The sequence below is a fragment of the Nerophis lumbriciformis genome, linkage group LG26, assembly GCF_033978685.3.
Source record: "Nerophis lumbriciformis linkage group LG26, RoL_Nlum_v2.1, whole genome shotgun sequence".
NCBI lineage: Eukaryota > Metazoa > Chordata > Actinopteri > Syngnathiformes > Syngnathidae > Nerophis > Nerophis lumbriciformis.
The window spans coordinates 6,174,748-6,197,283 of NC_084573.2; the positions used below are offsets into that span (position 1 = coordinate 6,174,748).

General features: G+C 40.1%; 2 protein-coding genes across 2 annotated transcripts in view; one reads left to right on the plus strand and one right to left on the minus strand.

The window, feature by feature from the left end:
* The window catches only part of LOC133623954 (uncharacterized), a 98,719-nt gene that overhangs the window by 18,251 nt on the left and 57,932 nt on the right, over positions 1-22,536 (plus strand). The window lies entirely within an intron of this gene.
* On the minus strand, positions 10,607-22,446 carry LOC133624034 (uncharacterized). The gene is made up of 3 exons (XM_061987619.2): positions 22,329-22,446; positions 22,224-22,250; positions 10,607-12,096 (listed from the first exon to the last, which is right to left on the minus strand). The coding sequence occupies exon 3, from the start codon at positions 12,047-12,049 to the stop codon at positions 10,607-10,609; it is 1,443 nt and encodes a 480-aa protein (XP_061843603.2). The 5' UTR covers positions 12,050-12,096; positions 22,224-22,250; positions 22,329-22,446.

Genomic DNA, 22,536 nt, shown 5'->3' on the forward strand with positions numbered 1-22,536 from the left:
GACATTTTGGGACAGCATGGTGGCCAGCTATTAAGTCGTCTGTTTTCATCGCAAAATTCCACAGTATTGTGGACATCTGTGTTGGTGAATCTTTTGCAATTTGTTCAATGAACAATGGAGACAGCAAAGAAGAAAGCTGTAGGTGGGAAGCGGTGTATTGCGGCAGGTGTTGTGCCGGATAACGCACCCCCGCCGTAGAATGCACCCCTTGACTGTTGTGCCGGATAACACAGCCGGTGTTTCATTGTTTACATTCCCGGAAGATAAATAATAATGATAAATGGGTTATACTTGTATAGCGCTTTTCTACCTTCAAGGTACTCAAAGCGCTTTGACACTACTTCCACATTTACCCATTCACACACACATTCACACACTGATGGCGGGAGCTGCCATGCAAGGCGCTAACCAGCAGCCATCAGGAGCAAGGGTGAAGTGTCTTGCCCAAGGACACAACGGACTTGACTAGATGGTAGAAGGTGAGGATTGAACCCCAGTAACCAGCAACCCTCCGAATGCTGGCATGGCCACTCTACCAACTTCGACAACAGAGACTCTTACCAGGAGGACTTTGAGTTGGATACGCAGACGCGGTACCGTGAGTACGCATGCAGCTGCGGCTTCCAAACATTTGATCGCTTGCCCGTACGTGTGTGCCGCTATGTGCATGTCACGTACGTAACTTTGGGGACTTTGGGGAAATATATGTGCTGTATGAACTTTGGGGAGGTGAACGGTACTTTGGGCTGTGGGATTGAGTGTGTTGTGCAGGTGTTTGAGTTGTATTGGCGGGTTATATGAACGGGGGTGGAGGGGTGTTTGTTATGCGGGATTAATTCGTGGCATATTAAATATAAGCCTGGTTGTGTTGTGGCTAATAGAGTATATATATGTCTTGTGTTTATTTACTGTTTTAGTCATTCCCAGCTGAATATCAGGTCCCACCCGCCTCTCACAGCATCTTCCCTATCTGAATCGCTCCCACTGCCCTCTAGTCCTTCACTCTCACTTTCCTCATCCACAAATCTTTCATCCTCGCTCAAATTAATGGGGAAATCGTCGCTTTCTCGGTCCGAATCGCTCTCGCTGCTGGTGGCCATGATTGTAAACAATGTGCAGATGTGAGGAGCTCCACAACCTGTGACGTCACGCTACTCGTCTGCTACTTCCGGTACAGGCACGGCTTTTTTATCAGCGACCAAAAGTTGGGAACTTTATCGTCGATGTTCTCTACTAAATCCTTTCAGCAAAAATATGGCAATATCGCGAAATGATCAAGTATGACACATAGAATGGACCTGCTATCCCCGTTTAAATAAGAAAATCACATTTCAGTAGGCCTTTAAGCGTATACCTAATCGAATTGAAAGGAATTGTGATTTATCGATTGTGAATCGAAAACAAATCGAACATGATACCCAGCTTTAGTTATTACTTCTTGAACGTCAACGTGGTGGCTGCTGAGATATTCAGAGACATTATCAGAACATATGCTAGCGCAGGACCGTTTCTCATGGGACTGAGCAAAGCTGGAGTTTTCTTTTTTCAAAAGCATGTGTTCGTCTTCTTGTGTCCTGCAGACGTACACCAAGAACATTTTCTCCCTGAGCAGCAAGAGTGGACCTCCAGTATGGCGCAGGAGGAGCCACGACCCCCACACCTTATGGAGGAGGAGGAGGAGTCACGTCCCCCTCGCATTAAAGAAGAAGAGGAGGAACATCACATCAGTCAGGAGGGAGAGCTGGAAGAGTTCCCAGTGATTGGTGTCATTGTGAAGAGTGAAGGTGATGAGGTCAAAGGTGAGAGTGAGGAGAAGAGAGAGGCGGAGCCTCCAAGCAGCAGCTCAACTCAACACATGACAACAGAAGCTGATGGAGACCACTGTGGAGGATCACAAGCAGACAAGCTCTTAGCTCCACTATCAGATAGTGAGGACACAACGTCACACTCTCCTGACACTGATGATGAAGACTCTAAAGATGATAAGACATGTCACACTGACAACACACACTTCACATGTTCTCTCTGTGACAAAACCTTTAAATACCCGAGTCATCTGAAAGTACACGTGAGAACACACACTGGGGAAAAAACATTCCTGTGCTTAGTTTGCAAAAAAAGCTTCTCCCAGAAGCAACATTTGAATATACATGCCAGAACACACACTGGAGAAAAACCTTTTTCATGTTCAATCTGTGCTAAAGGTTTTATACAAAACTGTGATTTGAAAATACACGTGAGAACACATACTGGAGAAAAACCATTCATGTGCTCAATTTGTCTTAAAAGCTTCACCCAAAAGGCATATTTGATAATGCACACAAGAATACACACTGGGGAAAAACCTTTTATCTGTTCAATATGCGGCAAAGGTTTCATTCAACGTCAATACTTGAAAGTACACGCGAGAAAACACTCTGGCGAAAAACCATATTCCTGTTCAAGCTGCAGCAAAAGCTTCGCTGACCCATCAGGGCTTGTAAAACACACGCGAACACACACAGGAGAGAAAGTGTTGAGTTGCAGTGTGTGTGGGGAAAGATTCTCTTATAAGTACCAGTGTAAGAAACACAAGTGTGCTGGTGAGAACAGCAGCAGGATTCAAAATAGACTGTCAAAACTTTGACTTTCTAACAACATCAGCACATATAACATGTGTGAAACACAATCTTGTTAATATGCTCCTAACATTTAGATTAGATGTTATAAGATTAGTGTTTTTCAGTCAAGTGCACAAATTAGTAGTACACAACATTGTGTACATATGTTTTCTGCCTGCCCTTTATGTCATTGAAAGTGTGTTTTATGTAATTGCATTTTTATTACCGCCACACCTTGAAAATACGTTTTTTTTTTTTTTTACTTTGATACAAATGAAAGTGATATAATGTATTGTAGCCCCCAGAAGAAATCACACAACCACTCTTATGATAACGACACAATTCCAACAAATTTTGCCTCCCGTGCAAGACTTTTGTGTCTGTGAGTCCGTGCTTCCCCGGACACACAAAAACACTTCCCCATTCTCCGCCAATCACCTTTCAGGCACGGACAGAACGTGTGTATATATTGCAGATACAACCGCAGACATCCATCTGCCAAAATGTGCACATTTTAAAGAGTACAGTGGCGGCTTTTAAGAAGAGAAAGTCCAACTGGAGCAACAGCGCCAAGCAAGTGTGATGTCACGCTCGCTTGTTCTTTTGTCTCTAAACACCAGTACATTTTATAATAACACCAGGAAAAGGTGCCATATTTGCTGCTAGTCGTTTTTGATTAAAATGTCGTTAAATATCTTTAGACACTTGTAAAATTCTCAACAAAGTATATTGTACAAAAAGCAGCAACAATTGAAAATGTGGCAAAATGAAATAAATATTTGTCAATATTAATAACAAATTTGTTTTTAAATGTATGTATACATTTTTTGTTAGCCTTTTTATAGAAACAAATGTCATAATAGCACATTTTGCAAATTACGCATGAGGTAATGGAGACCACGGCCTCTCCGCCAGAGGTATCTTGGCAGTCTATGGAAAACCCTGCCTACCTGTACGTTCATTTTTTCTCCCCATTCATTAAAAAAGTAGCACAAAACATGTTGCCTACATGGATATTCATAATAGTGTTTTTGATGGGTTTTTTTAAAATGTATGTTTGTATTTCAAATTGTAAATGATTGCATAGATGAACTCCTTTATATGATGTACATATTTGTTTTACATGTGTTCATAACTTTGCTTTTGAGTACACATAAATCCCTCTTAGTTCATATTTACTGGTTCACATCTGAAACATCTTCTGGACCACTTCTGGAAGCATATTATTATTTACCTTATACATCATTTGAACAGTTGTCTTTTATACAATTTTAAAATGTGTGACTTTATGAATCATTTGTTGGGTCTCTTTAATCCATTCAATAATTATTTATATTACTCTCTTTTGTAATATGTTTTGTGATTGTTTTATATGTATGTCCTCAGACCTTTATGCAATAAACAATGTATGATTCAACAAAATGGGTAAATAAATGTAGTTAATATTTAGTGGCTGAAGAAGATGCATGGATGGATATTTGGTGTGTTTTGTTTGTCATTTGATTCACATATTCCTGGATAAAAATAAATCATAAAATATCATTATTATTATTATCAGTGAATTTACTGAGGGTTGACCCCCAAGTAATGACTCTCCTTTCGAAATGTAATTAAAGGCCTATTGAAATGCGATTTTCTTATTTAAACGGGGATAGCAGGTCCATTCCATGTGTCATACTTGATCATTTCGCGATATTGCCATATTTTTGCTGAAAGGATTTAGTAGAGAACATCGACGATAAAGTTCGCAACTTTTGGTGGCTGATAAAAAAGCCTTGCCTGTACCGGAAGTAGCAGACGAGTAGCGTGACGTCACAGGTTGTGGAGCTCCTCACATCTGCACATTGTTTACAATCATGGCCACCAGCAGCGAGAGCGATTTGGACCGAGAAAGCGACGATTTCCCCATTAATTTGAGCGAGGATGAAAGATTCGTGGATGAGGAAAGTGAGAGTGAAGGACTAGAGGGCAGTGGGAGCGATTCAGATAGGGAAGACGCTGTGAGAGGCGGGTGGGACCTGATATTCAACTGGGAATGACTAAAACAGTAAATAAACACAAGACATATATATACTCTATTAGCCACAACACAACCAGGCTTATATTTAATATGCCACAAATTAATCCCGCATAACAAACACCTCCCCCCTCCCGTCCATATAACCCGCCAATACAACTCAAACACCTGCACAACACACTCAATCCCACAGCCCAAAGTACCGTTCACCTCCCCAAAGTTCATACAGCACATATATTTCCCCAAAGTCCCCAAAGTTACGTACGTGACATGCACATAGCGGCACGCACGTACGGGCAAGCGATCAAATGTTTGGAAGCCGCAGCTGCATGCGTACTCACGGTACCGCGTCTGTGTATCAAACTCAAAGTCCTCCTGGTAAGAGTCTCTGTTGTCCCAGTTCTCCACAGGCCAATGGTAAAGCTTGACTGTCATCTTTCGGGAATGTAAACAATGAAACACCGGCTGTGTTTGTGTTGTTGCTGCAGTCGGAATACACCGCTTACCACCTACAGCTTTTTTCTTTGCTGTCTCCATTGTTCATTGAACAAATTGCAAAAGATTCTCCAACACAGATGTCCAGAATACTGTGGAATTTTGCGATGAAAACAGACGACTTAATAGCTGGCCACCATGCTGTCCCAAAATGTCCTCTACAATCCGCGACGTCACACGCTGACATCATCATACTGAGACGTTTTCAGCAGGATATTTCGTGCGAAATTTAAAATTGCACTTTAGTAAGCTATTGGCATGTGTTGCAATGTTAAGATTTCATCATTGATATATAAACTATCAGACTGCGTGGTCGGTAGTAGTGGCTTTCAGTAGGCCTTTAAGGGTCATTGAACGTACCACAGGTATGTGCTATAAGAAACAAAAGTGAAACTTAAACATAACTATGTGATTCTGCCTTTTATGCCCATTTTATTGTAGACTCTTACTAACACCTTGTGGCAATAGGAAATTACCGCGCTTGATTTGTTTAGGTACTCCCGGGTTGACGATTTCAGGAAGTCAGTTTATTAGACAAATGAGAAGCAGACAAGTTGTGTTAGCTCTTACAAGCCTTGGAAAAGATAAGTCTGTAAGTAAACTGTTCAAATACTTCAATATTAAGGTGGAAAGTGCTTCAATTTGATAGTAATTCTAAAGGGATTCATCTGCTTTGGAACTTAATTGGAACGTCTTGGATTGTTAGCAGTGTGCCAAGCTGTAGAACCTCAATACATGAAGTGAGGGCAAAACACTGCCACAAATAGATGAAATACATTTTAATAATAATAATAATAATAATACCTGGGATTTATATAGCGCTTTTCTAAATACCCAAAGTCGCTTTACATGTGTGTGTGGGGGTGGGGGGGCTGGGGGAGGAGGGACGATAAAAACAACTTTATTAGAAAAAATAAAAATAAAAAATAAAATAAAACTTAAAAAAATAATAATAATAAGAGACACCTAGGGCAGGGTCAGTTTGGAAAGGCTAATGTGAAGAGGTGATTTTACTTTCCTCTAGCACCTCATCCTTATTCCCAAATGTTGGTCCGGTGTGTGAATGCGTTAATGTGAGCTTTGATGTTTTATGACGTCTGTGTTGAGTAAACAGTGAAGTGTTCCATGCTGGGCTTGCCTGCCAGGAGGAAAGAACCATTCTGTATTTTCACAAGTGTGTAGTACAATGTGTACTTTGTGTTACACGTTACTAATTTGATTCAACCAACTTTGGTAATGAACTTTGACCCAAAAAAATAATAATTGTATCTTAACTTTCATGACGTCATGTTTTATAACTTGGGTTGCAAAATTCCCAGAATATTCAAAGTTGGAAACTTTCCATGGGAATTAATAGGAAATTAATGGGAATAAACATTGAATGCAACATGCTAGATCTTGCAGCATGATTATTTGATGAAACAACCTGATTTAATGCAAATTCAGTAGAATTTCAACCCTGCACTGTGCATTCCTCCATCACATGTGCAGTGCATTCTTCCATCACATGCACAGATCATTCCCAGCATGCTACACACTACAGCAGGGCCACACTAGTATTTGAGCCCAAGATCCGGTAGGATTAGATGATATTACTGGGGTAAATATATTTGATCTATGGTATTTAAGTGTAATAGAGGTGTAATTGTTTGTTATTGTATGACTGTAGACTACTCCAGCAGACTTCCACTCAAGCTAGCTAGCTGTTCCTGTACTTGTTAAATGATTTTGGGGCCAATATCTCTAGCTAGCTAGGTTTATGTACCACCACCAGTCTCATAATGCAGTGTTTTTCAACCACTGTGCCGATACAGTCTGGTGTGCCGTGGGAGATGATCTAATTTCACCTATTTGGGTTAAAAATATTTTTTGCAAACTAGTAATTATAGTCTGCAATTGATGTGTTGTTGTTGAGTGTCGGTGCTGTCTAGAGCTGGGCAGAGTAACCGTGTAATACTCTTCCATATCAGTAGGTGACAGCAGGTAGCTAACTGCTTTGTAGATGTCGGAAACAGCGGGAGGCAGTGTGCAGGTAAAAAGGTGTCTAATGCTTTTTTGTGCAGGTAAAAAGGTATCTAATGCTTAAACCAAAAATAAACAAAAGGTGAGTGCCCCTAAGAAAAGGCATTGAAGCTTAGGGAAGGCTATGCAGAACAAAACTAAAACTGTACTGGCTACAAAGTAAACAAAAACAGAATGCTGGACGACAGCAAAGACTTACTGTGGAGCAAAGACGGCGTCCACAATGTACATCCGAACATGACATGACAATCGACAATGTCCCCACAAAGAAGGATAAAAACAAAGTAGATGCGGGAAATGTCGCTCAAAGGAAGACATGGAACTGCTACAGGAAAATACCAACAAAATAGGAGCGCAAGACAAGAAGTAAAACACAGGAAAACAGCAAAAAAGACAAAACAAGTCAGGGCGTGATGTGACAGGAGGTGACAGTACACCTACTTTGAGACAAGAGCTATAGTGATGCATGCTTGGTTATGCTTTAAAGGGGAACATTATCACAATTTCAGAAGGGTTAAAACCATTAAAAATCAGTTCCCAGTGGCTTATTTTATTTTTGAAGTTTTTCAAAATTTTACCCATCACGCAATATCCCTAAAAAAAGCTTCAAAGTGCCTGATTTTAACCATCGTTATATACACCCGTCCATTTTCCTGTGACGTCACAAAGTGATGCCGACACAAACAAACATGGCGGATAGAACAGCAAGATATAGCAACATTAGCTCGGATTCAGACTCGGATTTCAGCGGCTTAAGCGATTCAACAGATTACGCATGTATTGAAACGGATGGTTGTAGTGTGGAGGCAGGTAGCGAAAACGAAATTGAAGAAGAAACTGAAGCTATTGAGCCATATCGGTTTGAACCGTATGCAAGCGAAACCGACGAAAACGACACGACAGCCAGCGACACGGGAGAAAGCGAGGACCAATTTGGCGATCGCCTTCTAACCAACGATTGGTATGTGTTTGTTTGGCATTAAAGGAAACTAACAACTATGAACTAGGTTTACAGCATATGAAATACATTTGGCAACAACATGCACTTTGAGAGTGCAGACAGCCCAATTTTCATCAATTAATATATTCTGTAGACATACCCTCATCCGCGCTCTTTTCTTGAAAGCTGATCTGTCCAGTTTTGGAGTTGATGTCAGCAGACCAGGGAAGCTAGGGTCGATATTCTTCTCTTGATCATCTTGGGACGGTGTGAGCCAAGACTCCAGGGGTTTTAGCTCGCTCCTCTGCGGGAACAGACTGCCGCCATTGCTTGCCGTGCTAGCGAGGTCCTTTGTCCCTGAATTGCTCACACACTCGGGCAGATTCAATGGGGGTCTGGCGGCAGATTTCTTTGACTTTATCGTTGGAAATGCATCTGCTTTGAGTGTCGCAGGATATCCACACATTCTTGCCATCTCTGTCGTAGCATAGCTTTCGTCGGTAAACGTCCAATTTCTTGCCACTTTCGCATCTTTGGGCCACTGGTGCAACTTGAATCCGTCCCTGTTCGTGTTGTTACACCCTCCGACAACACACCGACGAGGCATGATGTCTCCAAGGTACGGAAAACAGTGGAAAAAACGGAAAATAACAGAGCTGATTTGACTCGGTGTTTGAGAAAATGGCGGATTGCTTCCCGATGTGACGTCATCGCTCAGAGAGCGAATAATAGAAAGGCGTTTAATTCGCCAAAATTCACCCATTTAGAGTTCGGAAATCGGTTAAAAAAATATATGGTCTTTTTTCTGCAACATCAAGGTATATATTGACGCTTACATAGGTCTGGTGATAATGTTCCCCTTTAATTGACCGAGCTGGTAACTTAAAACAGTCTTTATCTCAAATCAACATCACCCGCTGAAATGACTTTATGCGGTGCTCGGTCCCCCACAACATCGCATTTTAACATGTTTTTAAGAAGAAAAACAAATTCTGTATAAAATAGTGTTGGAAAACAACACAATAGCATGTAGTACAAACAAGTAGAGTAGTTTTATGAAGTAAAGTAAACATGAGTGGACTTCTACGGCAGGTCCTTCCAGCTACTTCTCCGTCAAACACATCAGCATCTTCTCCATATTTTAATGGATAAATGTCATAAAACATAATATTAACGTCCTTGGCTGGCGTTATCGACTCGTTCTGCTTCAGACTCGAGGCGATGCGCTCCGAGTCCGCCCACACACGCTGTCACGTTTTGATTTCTTTCTTCAATTCAACGAATGTCGCCCGCTTCTTCTCAGCACTGTCCTTCACACTCACTTTTGTGTCGATCTCTAGCTACCAGCTAATGCGAGCCAGTCTATCCTCCACCTTCTCTATCCTCCACAAGTTATGCGTGTTGATTTAGTCTCAAGTCAGCAAGATGACGCTTTAGAAAAAGATGCACAGGTTCAAGATGGAGTAATTCAGGTGAGAAGAAGACATGTCTTTGCTTCAATGTTGGCGAACATACGGTTTCCCCATGGGATATCATACCATATGATATGATACCATGATATATCGTATCATATGATACTTATTTATGGTCCAAGAAGTTTATTCCAGCTATCATTAAGCTTTGAGAAACGTCCTCCATGTATGTTCAACCTGTAGAGAAGTATCAACAGAGCATTTATTTGATGAATGTATGTACAGTAAAGCTCTGCGGGATGATGGCTTACCCTAACATTCCAAACTTGCCCATGTTTTCTGAAATTGATAGTTTTCGGATTCGAAGAAAGAGAAAAAAAATATTGTTTTAAACAGCAATTGTCAAGTTTTTTTTTTTTTAATTCACAAATGTAGATTCGTAAAAATAAAACCATACTTCAAAACCTTCCATAAAGAATTCTGCCATCTTCTCTCATCTATATATTGAATAAGGGACATACATATAAAACAACCAATATCAAACAATATTCACATTACAAGAGAGTAATAAAGATAATAGAATGGGTTATAGAGACCCAACAATTGATTCATAAATGTTAAAAGTAAATGATCGTGTGTACAACACAACTGCTCAAATGATGCATAAAGTAAATAATAATATGCTTCCAGAAGATGTTTCAGATGTGAACCAGTAAATATGAACTAAGACGGATTTATGTGCAGTCAAAAGCAAAGGTATGAACACATGTAAAACAAACACGTGCATCGTGTAAAGGATATCATCTATGGAATCATTCATAATTAGACATAAAAATATGATACACTTCTTTATTCTAAAAACCTATATAAAAACGCTGTAAATATGTTCAAAAGTGACATATTTATTGTATGTAACATGTGTTTAGTTTCACCTTTTCAAATGGTTCTGTTCATTATAAATAAAAGTACACAATATTGTATATTAATTCATGTACTTGACGGAAAAATATCTATAAATGTTAGAATCATATTAACAAGATTGTGTTACACACACAACAATGATGTCACACATGTTATATGTGCTGATGTTGTTAGAAAGTTAAAGTTTTGACAGTTTATTTCATTTGCTGCTGCTGTTCTCACCAGGACACTTGTGTTTCTTACACTGGTACTTAGAAGAGAATCTTTCATCACACACACTGCAACTCAACACTTTCTCTCCTGTGTGTATTCTCATGTGTGTTTTCAAAGAGTGACTTTGAGTAAAGCCTTTACCACATATTGAACAGATAAACGGTTTTTCACCAGTGTGTGTTCTTGTGTGTACTTTCAAATGTGCTTCCTGGCAGAATACTTTACTACAAATTGAGCAGATGAAGGATTTGTCTCCAGTGTGTATTCTCATGTGTACTTTCAAACAACTACTTTGTATAAAACCTTTGCCACACACTGAACAAGAAAAAGGTTTTTCTCCTGTGTGCATTACCATGTGTACATTCAACTCGCCAACATGTATAAAACCTTTACCACAAACTGAACATGAAAAGGGTTTTTCCCCAGTATGTATTCTCATGTGAGTTTTTAAATTGTGATTTTGTGTAAATCCTGCACCACAGACAGAACAGATAAAATGTTTTCCACCACTGTGTATTCTTGTGTGCATGATTAAATTGGCCTTCTGGGTGAATCTTTTACTACAAATTGAGCACATGAATGGCTTGTCTCCAGTGTGTGTCCTCATGTGTACCTTCAACTCACTGCGTTGTACAAAACCTCTATCGCAGATTGAACAGGAAAAAGGTTTTTCTCCGGTATGCATTATCATGTGTATTTTCAAATGTTGCCTTTGAGTAAAATATTTTCCGCAGACTGAACAAGGAAAAGGTTTTTCTCCAGTGTGTGTTCTCATGTGTAATGTCAAGGCACCGTTTTGTGAAAAACCCTTACCGCAGATTGAGCAGGAGAAAGGTTTCTCCCCTGTGTGTTTTCTCATGTGTGTTTTCAGAAAGCAACGATATTTGAACGTTTTGTCGCAGTGAGGACACGTCAGGCGTGTGTTGTCAGTGTGACATGTCTTATCATCTTTAGAGTCTTCATCATCAGTGTCAGGAGAGTGTGACGTTGTGTCCTCACTATCTGATAGTGGAGCTAAGAGCTTGTCTGCTTGTGATCCTCCACAGTGGTCTCCATCAGCTTCTGTTGTCATGTGTTGAGTTGAGCTGCTGCTTGGAGGCTCCACCTCTCTCTTCTCCTCACTCTCACCTTTGACCTCATCATCTTCACTCTTCACAATGACATGGAACTCCTCCAACCATTCTTGACAGATGCTGTGTTCCTCCTCCTCTTCTTTAATGTGAGAGGAGCTATTTCTCTGTAAGGTGAGGGAAGGGTGTGACTCAATTTCCTCCTCCTTAATGTAAGAGGTATGCGGCTCCTCCTCTTTAATGTGTGGTTGCTTTGGCTTTTCTTCCCCATTAATGTGGGGATCCACTTCCTCTTTTATTTGTGGGGGCTCCTCCTCTTCCTCTTTAATGTAGGAGTGCTGGGGCTCATCCTGCTCCATCCTTGAGGTCCACTCTTGCTGCTCAAGGAGATGTTTTTCGCAAATGTCTGAAGGACACAAAAAGACAAACACATCCTTAAAGGGGAACATTATCACAATTTCAGAATTGTTAAAACCATTAAAAATCAGTTCCCAGTGGCTTATTATATTTTTCGAAGTTTTTTTCAAAATTTTACCCATCACGCAATATCCCGAAAAAAAGCTTCAAAGTGCCTGATTTTAACCATCGTTATATACACCCGTCCATTTTCCTGTAACGTCACATAGTGATGCCAACACAAACAAACATGGCGCATAAAACAGCAAGCTATAGCGACATTAGCTCGGATTCAGACTCGGATTTCAGCGGCTTAAGCGATTCAACAGATTACGCATGTATTGAAACGGATGGTTGTAGTGTGGAGGCAGGTAGCGAAAACGAAATTGAAGAAGAAACTGAAGCTATTGAGCCATATCGGTTTGAACCGTATGCAAGCAAAACCGACAAAAACGACACGACAGCCAGCGACACGGGAGAAAGCGAGGACGACTTCGGCGATCGCCTTCTAACCAACGATTGGTATGTGTTTGTTTGGCATTAAAGGAAACTAACAACTATGAACTAGGTTTACAGCATATGAAATACATTTGGCAACAACATGCACTTTGAGAGTGCAGACAGCCCAATTTTCATCAATTAATATATTCTGTAGACATACCCTCATGTCAGCAGGCCAGGGAAGCTAGGGTCGATATTCTTCTCTTGATCATCTTCGGTGGCATAAGGGACGGTGTGAGCCAAGACATCCAGGGGGTTTAGCTCGCTCGTCTGCGGGAACAAACTGCCGCCATTGCTTGCTGTGCTACCGAGGTCCTTTGTCCCTGAATTGCTCACACACTCCGGCAGATTCAATGGGGGTCTGGCGGCAGATTTCTTTGACTTTATCGTTGGAAATGCATCTGCTTTGAGTGTCGCAGGATATCCACACATTCTTGCCATCTCTGTTGTAGCATAGCTTTCGCGGTAAAGTGTGCGGAACAAACGTCCAATTTCTTGCCACTTTCGCATCTTTGGGCCACTGGTGCAACTTGAATCCGTCCCTGTTCGTGTTGTTACACCCTCCGACAACACACCGACGAGGCATGATGTCTCCAAGGTACGGAAAACAGTCGAAAAAACGGAAAATAACAGAGCTGATTTGACTCGGTGTTTGAGAAAATGGCGGATTGCTTCCCGATGCAACGTCACGTTGTGACGCCATCGCTCCGAGAGCGAATATTAGAAAGGCGTTTAATTCGCCAAAATTCACCCATTTGGAGTTCGGAAATCGGTTAAAAAAATATATGGTCTTTTTTCTGCAACATCAAGGTATATATTGACGCTTACATAGGTCTGGTGATAATGTTCCCCTTTAAGAGAAATCCAGCTTTGCTCAGTCACACAAGACATTGTCTCCTTCATCAGGTTATGTTCTGATCATTTCTCCAAAGCTCATCAGTCACCCGGTTGACATATTTAAGATGTCATGACCATACTGTACACCAGGGAATAACAGAAGCAATACAACAACCCATGAAAAAAGACAAAATAATCACAGAAGATTAACCTTACATACAAACAAGACAGCTGCTGGTAAACCCGAAAGAGAACATAGAACAGGACAAAAAAATGTAAACCTACTTTTCAGAATCCCGAAGAATTGCTAGCATGTGTTTGTAATAATGGTTTAAGAGAACATATTTAACAAATACATAGTGTTTGTGTTTCTGTCAGGGGGGTTCAACCGTGGAACAGATTGGATGATTCCTTAAAATGTTCCAGTTCCATTCACACATTTAAATGATAAATGGGTTGTACTTGTATAGCGCTTTTCTACCTTCAAGGTACTCAAAGCACTTTGACACTACTTCCACATTTACCCATTCACACACACATTCACACACTGATGGAGGGAGCTGCCATGCAAGGCGCTAACCAGCAGCCATCAGGAGCAAGGGTGAAGTGTCTTGCTCAGGACACAACGGACATGACGAGGTTGGTACTAGGTGGGGATTGAACCAGGGACCCTCGGGTCGCGCACGGCCACTAAAAATATATCACTCTTGAATCAACACAGTCAATGATCAATGTATATCACTATATTGATTTTAAATATAAAGTACACATGCTTGTACGTGTGCTATATCACTATATTGATTTTGAATATAAAGTACACATGAGTGTACATGTAATATATCACTGTATTGATTTTAAATATAAAGTACACATGATTGTACATGTAATATATCACTGTATTGATTTTAAATATAAAGTACACATGATTGTACATGTAATATATCACTATCCATCCATTTTCTACCGCTTATTCCAATATATCACTATATTGATTTAAAAAAGAAAGTATGTAACTATATATATATATATATATATACACACCGGTGTATATATATATATATATATATATATATATATATATTTGATATCACTATATATATATTTGATATCACTATATTGATATCAAAATATAATATAATATACACATGATTGTACATGTGATATACTGTATCACTATAATGATGTTAAATATAAAGTAAATATATCACTATATTGATGTTAAATATAAAGTACACATGATTGAACATGTAATACATAACTACATTTATTTTAAATATAAAGTAGACATGATTGTACATGTAATATATCACTATATTGATATCAAATATAATATATACATGATTGTACATGTAATATATCACTATATTGATATCAAATATAATATATATACATGATTGTACATGAAATATATCACTATATTGATCCATCCATCCATTTTCTACCGCTTATTCCCTTTGGAGTCGCAGGGGGCGCTGGAGCCTATCTCAGCTACAATCGGGCGGAAGGCAGGGTACACCCTGGACAAGTCGCCACCTCATCACAGGGCCAACACAGATAGACAGACAACATTCACACAAATGGTTCCTAGTGTGTGATATTAAATATAATATATACATGATTGTGCATGTAATATATCACGATATTGATGCACATGTGTTATGTCAGTTTTGTTGGCTTCTCCTTGGACAAGATGTGAATGACAGGTGGTAAACGTTTTAATGTGGACAAAGATTGTTTTCAAACAACACTCGTGTGTCTCTCTATGCCCCCCCTGAATGTCTTACATTTATTTTTGTTCATCTGAATGCCTTATATTTATTTAACTAAATCCAAGTCCATGCACATTTGTTGTTGCTGTTGTTTTATCCTTGTACATCAGTCAAGTATTGAAAAGTTTGAGGACGGGATTAACAGATTTACAGAAATTAGACAAAAGGTCATCTTGTATGTTCACTATTTTATCTAAGGACAAACTTGCAATAAGAAACATATGTGTGGAGGGGGGTGTGGCCTGAGGGCCTGCCACGGAACAGGGTGTGCCAGGACCGGCCTCGAAGACAGCGACAGGTGCGTAAATGGCCCAGGTGGGCCTTGTTATTTAATCACCTGTCGCCTTTATTAGCAGCAGCCGGAATGAGACACGTGGTTGGAGCTGGAGTGGGAGCGAGAGACGGACGCAGAGAAAACATTTTGCTGGAAAGCAAAACACTGGCACGATTTTATGAAAATAAAACAGTGTTGTAAACCTGATCCGGGCTCTCGTGGCAGTATTTGGTGGTCTGAGGAACCCACTGGAGGGCAACCTCTACAATATGTTTAATGTACCCTAAGATTTTTTGTTAAAATAAAGCCAATAATGCCATTTTTTGTGGTTCTCTTTATTTAGAAAAGTACCGAAAAGTATCGAAATAATAATGGTACCGGTACCAAAATATTGGTATCGGGACAACACTACTAGCTAGCTAACAAGCGTGAGACGAAGTTGTGTGAAAAATAACTTATCATTTTAGCTAAAGTCAGCCAGCTAAACTTTGTCAACATCAATTCAAGTACGTTTTAAAGCAGCGTCAATTTGCAAGATGAAACATACAATCTATTAGATAGTCAACATGTTCTAAATTAATCAAATATGCACTGCAAAAACTGAAATCTAAGTAAGATTGAATATGTCAAATAAGGGTGATATTTGCTTATTTTCTGTCTGATAAGATAATTCTGCTCACTAAGCAGATTTTATGTCAGAGTGTTTTACTTGTTTTAAGGGTTTTGGTCCTAAATGATGTCAGTAAGATATTACAGCTTGTAGCTGAGATTTGATGACCTATATTGAGTAAAACATGCTTGAAACTAGAATATCAACTGTTGCAAAGCTGTGTCATCAACACTCACAAGTATAAAACTACTTTTTTAAAGTACCGTATTTTTCAGACTATAAGTCGATCCGGAGTACCGTATTTTCCGCACTATAAGGCGCACCGGATTATTAGCCGCACCTTCTATGAATTACATATTTCATAATTTTGTCCACCAATAAGCCGCCCCGGACTATAAGCCGCGCCTACGCTGCGCTAAAGTGAATGTCAAAAAAACGCTGCGCTAAAGTGAATGTCAAAAAAACAGTCAGATAGTTCAGTCAAACTTTAATAATATATTGAAAACCAGCGTTCTAACAACTCTGTCCCAAAATGTACGCAAATGTGCAATCACAAACATAGTAAAATTCAAAATGGTGTAGAGCAATAGTAACATAATGTTGCTCGAACGTTAATGTCACAACACACAAAATAAACATAGCGCTCACCTTCTGAAGTTATTCTTCATTCGTAAATCCTTCGAATTCTTCGTCTTCGGTGTCCGAATTGAAAAGTTGCGCAAGCGTGGGATCCAAAATGGCCGGTTCCGTCTCGTAGAAGTCATCGGGAGTCAGTGTCGCTGTTGTTCTGTGAATCCTGCCTTCCGGAAAGCTCGGACCACAGTTGTGACCGAAATATCTGCCCAAGCATTTACGATCCACTGGCAAATGTTGGCGTATGTCGTCCGAGGCTGTCTGCCCGTCTTAGTGAAGGTGTGTTCGCCTTCGGAGCTGTGTGAAAAAAGCCACCCGGCCTCTTCGCGTAAACTTCCCTTAACCACTCGCTCATCTTTTCTTCATCCATCCATCCCTTCGAGTTAGCTTTTATGATGACGCCGGCTGGAAAGGTCTCTTTTGGCAAGGTCTTCCTTTTGAATATCACCATGAGTGGAAGTTAGCATGGCAAGCTAGAACCACAGTGAAGGATGACTTCTCATTCCCTGTGGAGCGAATATTCACCGTACGTGCTCCCGTTCCACAGTGCGGTTCAGTTGCTGTGAAATACGGTAGTAATCCGTGTGCGGATGGAGAGATTGCGTCTTTTTATGAACCGGATCGTTTAGTAGGAGCCATTTTGTGGTCTTTACAGATGTAAACAGGAAATGAAACGTACGGTGATATCCGCGCGTTTTTTCTTCTTCTTCCGGGGGCGGGTGAAGCGCTTCCTGTTCTATGGGGGCGGGTGCTTTCCTTGGCGGTTGCTTGCGTAGAAGAAGAAGCGCTTCCTGTTCTACCGGGAAAAAAGATGGCGGCTGTTTACCGAAGTTGCGAGACCGAAACTTTATGAAAATTAATCGTAATAAAGCGCACCGGGTTATAAGGCGCACTGTCATCTTTTGAGAAAAATTGTGGTTTTTAGGTGCGCCTTATAGTGCGGAAAATACGGTATACGTCGCACCGGCCGAAAATGCACAATAAAGAAGAAAACAAACATATATAAGTCGCACTGGAGCATAAGTCGCATTTTTGGGGGGAATTTATTTGATAAAATCCAACAGCAAGAATAAACATTTGAAAGGCAAATTAAAATAAATAAAGAATAGTGAACAACAGGCTGAATAAGTGTACGTTATATGAGGCATAAATAACCAACTGGTATGTTAACGTAACATATTATGGTAAGAGTCATTCAAATAACTATAACATATAGAACATGCTATACGTTTACCAAACAATCTGTCACTCCTAATCGCTAAATCCCATGAAATCTTCCTCCTTGGTTGTCGCTCCTGGTATGCGCCCCGCTAGCGTCCATTCTTTCTGCTGCTCGATCGCCGTTTTCTGGTGCATATTTCACTACGTCCAGCTTGTAATCTGCAGTATATGATTTCCTTTTCGGTGCCATTTTAGTTCAGGCTTTCTCAGTTTTTATAAGTTACCGCGATTGTTGATGTGATCCATTTTAATAGCTCCGGCAGTAGCGTATAGCATATAGCAGTTAGCATTCCAAAACCCACAATGCACTTCTGCCATGACCCGTCCCCGCCAAATTCTTATTGGTTGGCGTGTGTGTGACGATTGCGGACATTTGCTTCGTCGCTCACGCAAATGAGATAAATAATATTATTTGATATTTTACAGTAATATGTTAATAATTTCACACATAAGTCGCTCTGGAGTATACGTCGCACCCCCGGCCAAACTATGAAAAAAAGGTCGACTTATAGTCCGAAAAATACGGTAATCATTTCTTATTTCAAGCATATGACAGCCAAATGGACTTTGCTGTTTTATTTTCAATGAAACAATAGAAAATATGTACTCATATAGTAGTACAGTTGGCACAGCACAGCAAACTGACAGTATTTAAACATTTAACATTTCAAACAATTTTGAACAGAAATAGTTCATGCACATTCAGGTAAATTCTTCAAAATTACAATTGAAAAAAATTTGGCCGGGGGCCGGGCTGTGTATATGCGCACTAATTGAAAGAGCACACACTTGGCGCGATGATGTCATGTTGTCGATGGAAAAATGCATTTTTAGACAATATGATTTGCCTGAGCGGCTAGGAGACCCCGAGAGTAACAAACGGTTGCCTTGTTGCCTTTCCATTAAGAACAATAAATTAGTTTTTAGTATAAGTTTGCTGGTTTCAAGAAATGTAATGCCGAGCGCATATCATTATGTCAAGATAATGGCACTAGCATTTACTTCAATTAAAGGGGAACATTATCACCAGACCTATGTAAGCGTCAATATATACCTTGATGTTGCAGAAAAAAGACCTTTTTTTTTTTAACCGATTTCCGAACTCTAAATGGGTGAATTTTGGCGAATTAAACGCCTTTCTATTATTCGCTCTCGGAGCGATGACGTCACAACGTGACGTCACATCGGGAAGCAATCCGCCATTTTCTCACTTTCGTGGGTGTGTTGTCGGAGGGTGTAACAACACGAACAGGGACGGATTCAAGTTGCACCAGTGGCCCAAAGATGCGAAAGTGGCAAGAAATTGGACGAAATTTGTTCAAAATACGAGGCTGTGGGGAAAGCCGACGAAATGGTCAGTCGTTTGTTCCGCACACTTTACCGACGAAAGCTATGCTACGACAGAGATGGCAAGAATGTGTGGATATCCTGCGACACTCAAAGCAGATGCTGACATCAGCTCCAAAACTGGACAGATCAGCTTTCAGGAAAAGAGAGCGGATGAGGGTATGTCTACAGAATATATTAATTGATGAAAACTTTATTCATTACTCGCGGTTTTACGTAAATGATTATACATAAACTGTGTTTACCAATAATTTAGCTTAAAAACTTTTTTTTTTTTCAATCATTCGAGTACATTCGGGTAGTCTTGTGTAATGCAGTATTTTGTGTCTATTTAGGTATGGTTAACCTGAGTGCTAAAATTGTGGAAAAATATATGTTCTTAGCGCGCCTGAAATGGGCTGTCTGCACTCTCAAAGTGCATGTTGTTGCCAAATGTATTTCATATGCTGTAAACCTAGTTCATAGTTGTTAGTTTCCTTTAATGACAAACAAACACATACCAATCGTTGATTAGAAGGCGATCGCCGAATTCGTCCTCGCTTTCTCCCGTGTCGCTGGCTGTCGTGTCGTTTTTGTCGGTTTCGCTTGCATACGGTTCAAACCGATATGACTCAATAGCTTCAGTTTCTTCTTCAATTTCGTTTTCGCTACCTGCCTCCACACTACAACCATCCGTTTCAATACATGCGTAATCTGTTGAATCGCTTAAGCCGCTGAAATCCGAGTCTGAATCCGAGCTAATGTCGCTATTCCTTGCTGTTCTTTCCGCCATGTTTGTTTGTGTTGTCATCACTATGTGACGTCACAGGAAAATGGACGGGTGTATATAACGATGGTTAAAATCAGGCACTTTGAAGCTTTTTTTAGGGATATTGCGTGATGGGTAAAATTTTGAAAAAAACTTCGAAAAATAAAATAAGCCACTGGGAACTGATTTTTAATGGTTTTAACCCTTCTGAAATTGTGATAATGTTCCCCTTTAACTTACACCGTCGTGCAAGGAGAAACCTTTTTAAAATTGTCGTGCTTGTTCAGCATGTGTTGAAAATTTATAATAAAGATAACTTTGAGCAGTGTAGATATGTTGAATAAGGAAATAATTTTAAAAAAAAAAGATATGTTGGTTAACATGATTCTTACATGCATGTGCACTTTATGTGGGTTAGCTCACAACGACATCCCCTGATCTAAAACCACATCCAGGCTAAAACCGCATCCGGGATAGGAAAAACTAAATAAAGCTCCAGCCAGGGAAAACAATACCTTGAGAAGGGACCCAGATGTGGGGAGCACCCTTACACATGTCCATTCAATGGATGTCAAGTAGAGATGTCCGATAATATCGGCCTGCCGATATTATCGGTCGATAAATGCTTTAAAATGTAAAATCGGAAATGATCGGTATCGGTTTCAAAAAGTAAAATTAATGACTATTTAAAACGCAGTTGTACGGTAAAACACGGACGTAGGGCATACTAGCCAACCCTCCCGATTTTCCCGGGAGACTCCCGGATTTCAGTGCCCCTCCCGGAAATCTCCCAGGGCAACCATTCTCCCGAATTTCTCCCGATTTCCACCCGGACAACAATATTGGGGGCGTGCCATGATGGCACTGCCTTTAGAGTCCTCTACAACCTGTCGTCACGTCCGCTTTTCCTCCATACAAACAGCGTGTCGGCCCAGTGACATAATATATGCAACTTTTACACACACAAGTGAATGCAAGGCATACTTGATAAACAGCCATACAGGTCACACTGAGGGTGGCCGTATAAACAACTTTAACACTGTTACAAATATGCACCACACTGGGAACCCACACCAAACAAGAATGACAAACACATATCGGGAGAACATCCGCACCGTAACGCAACATAAACACAACAGAACAAATACCCAGAACCCCTTGCAGCCCTAACTCTTCCGGGACGCTACACCTGCCCCCCCAAACACCCTACCCCAATCTCCCGAATTCGGAGGTCTCAAGGTTGGCAAGTATGCTCTAGTATACTTTGGACTGAAGCTGTGTGCCTTCATTGTTTTTGTAGCTATTGTTTTGAGGCATGTTTAAAAAAAATTTAAATAATGCACTATGTGAAAGTATTTCCCATAGTTGTAGTGGGTATCAGGATTATCTCAGGGAGAGCATGTCCCAAATTCCAAGCTGCTGTTTTGAGGCATGTTAAAAAAAATAATGCACTTTGTGACTTCAATAATAAATATGGCAGTGCCATTTTTTTCCATAACTTGAGTTGAAGTTATTCTCTTATTTTGGAAAACCTTGTTTTTGATTGATTGATTGAAACTTGTATTAGTAGATTGCACAGTACAGTACATATTCCGTACAATTGACCACTAAATGGTAACACCCCAATAAGTTTTTCAACTTGTTTAAGTCGGGGTCCACGTAAATCAATTCATGGTAAAGTTACATTGTTTAATGCATCACAACAAAATTAGGCATAATAATGTGTTCATTCCACGACTGTATATATCAGTATCGGTTGATATCGGAATCGGTAATTAAGAGTTAGACAATATCGGATATCGGCAAAAAAGCCATTATCGGACATCTCTAATGTCAAGTTGGTTTACATTCTATTTATATTTTTAACACTACAGGGTACTTGTCTGGAGCCTCTCAATCCTGTGTTAACCTCCACTTACCTGTATAGTGTCATGTTGTCTGTTGCAAACAGCTAAAAAAAACCTGCTACCCGAGAATGTACAACAAGTCTTCTCAAAAAGAGAAATATAACCTTAGAGGGAAATCTAATTTAAAAGCATTTGTATGCACCTACAACAGTTAAAACCTTTAGCATATCAGTAGGTGGAATTAAATTATGAATGGATTAAGTAAAGAAATCAAACTAATTTGAGGAGTCAGCCCTTTTGTTTTGTCTCTAGCCTCTCAATGATGACACCCGGTGTTGACCTCCACTTACCTGTATGATGTGATGTTGTCTGTGTCCCTGTGCAAAGAAAAAAGAAGCATTAGTTACAATGACACTACTGACTTCTACTACTAGTAGTTACACTACTTTACACACCTTTACTTCTGACATGCGGTTGGAGAGTCTTTATGGTTTGCTGTGTCCCAACTGAGCATGTCTCTGGTGATGGTGTCTGACAGCCTGTATCAGTACATGTCTGCTGGCTTGTTGGATCTCTCTGTGGAAACACATTTAACAATGCACTTTGTGAGCATTACTGCGCTCCAATATCATTCACACACGAGCATCACTGCAACTGTTAATC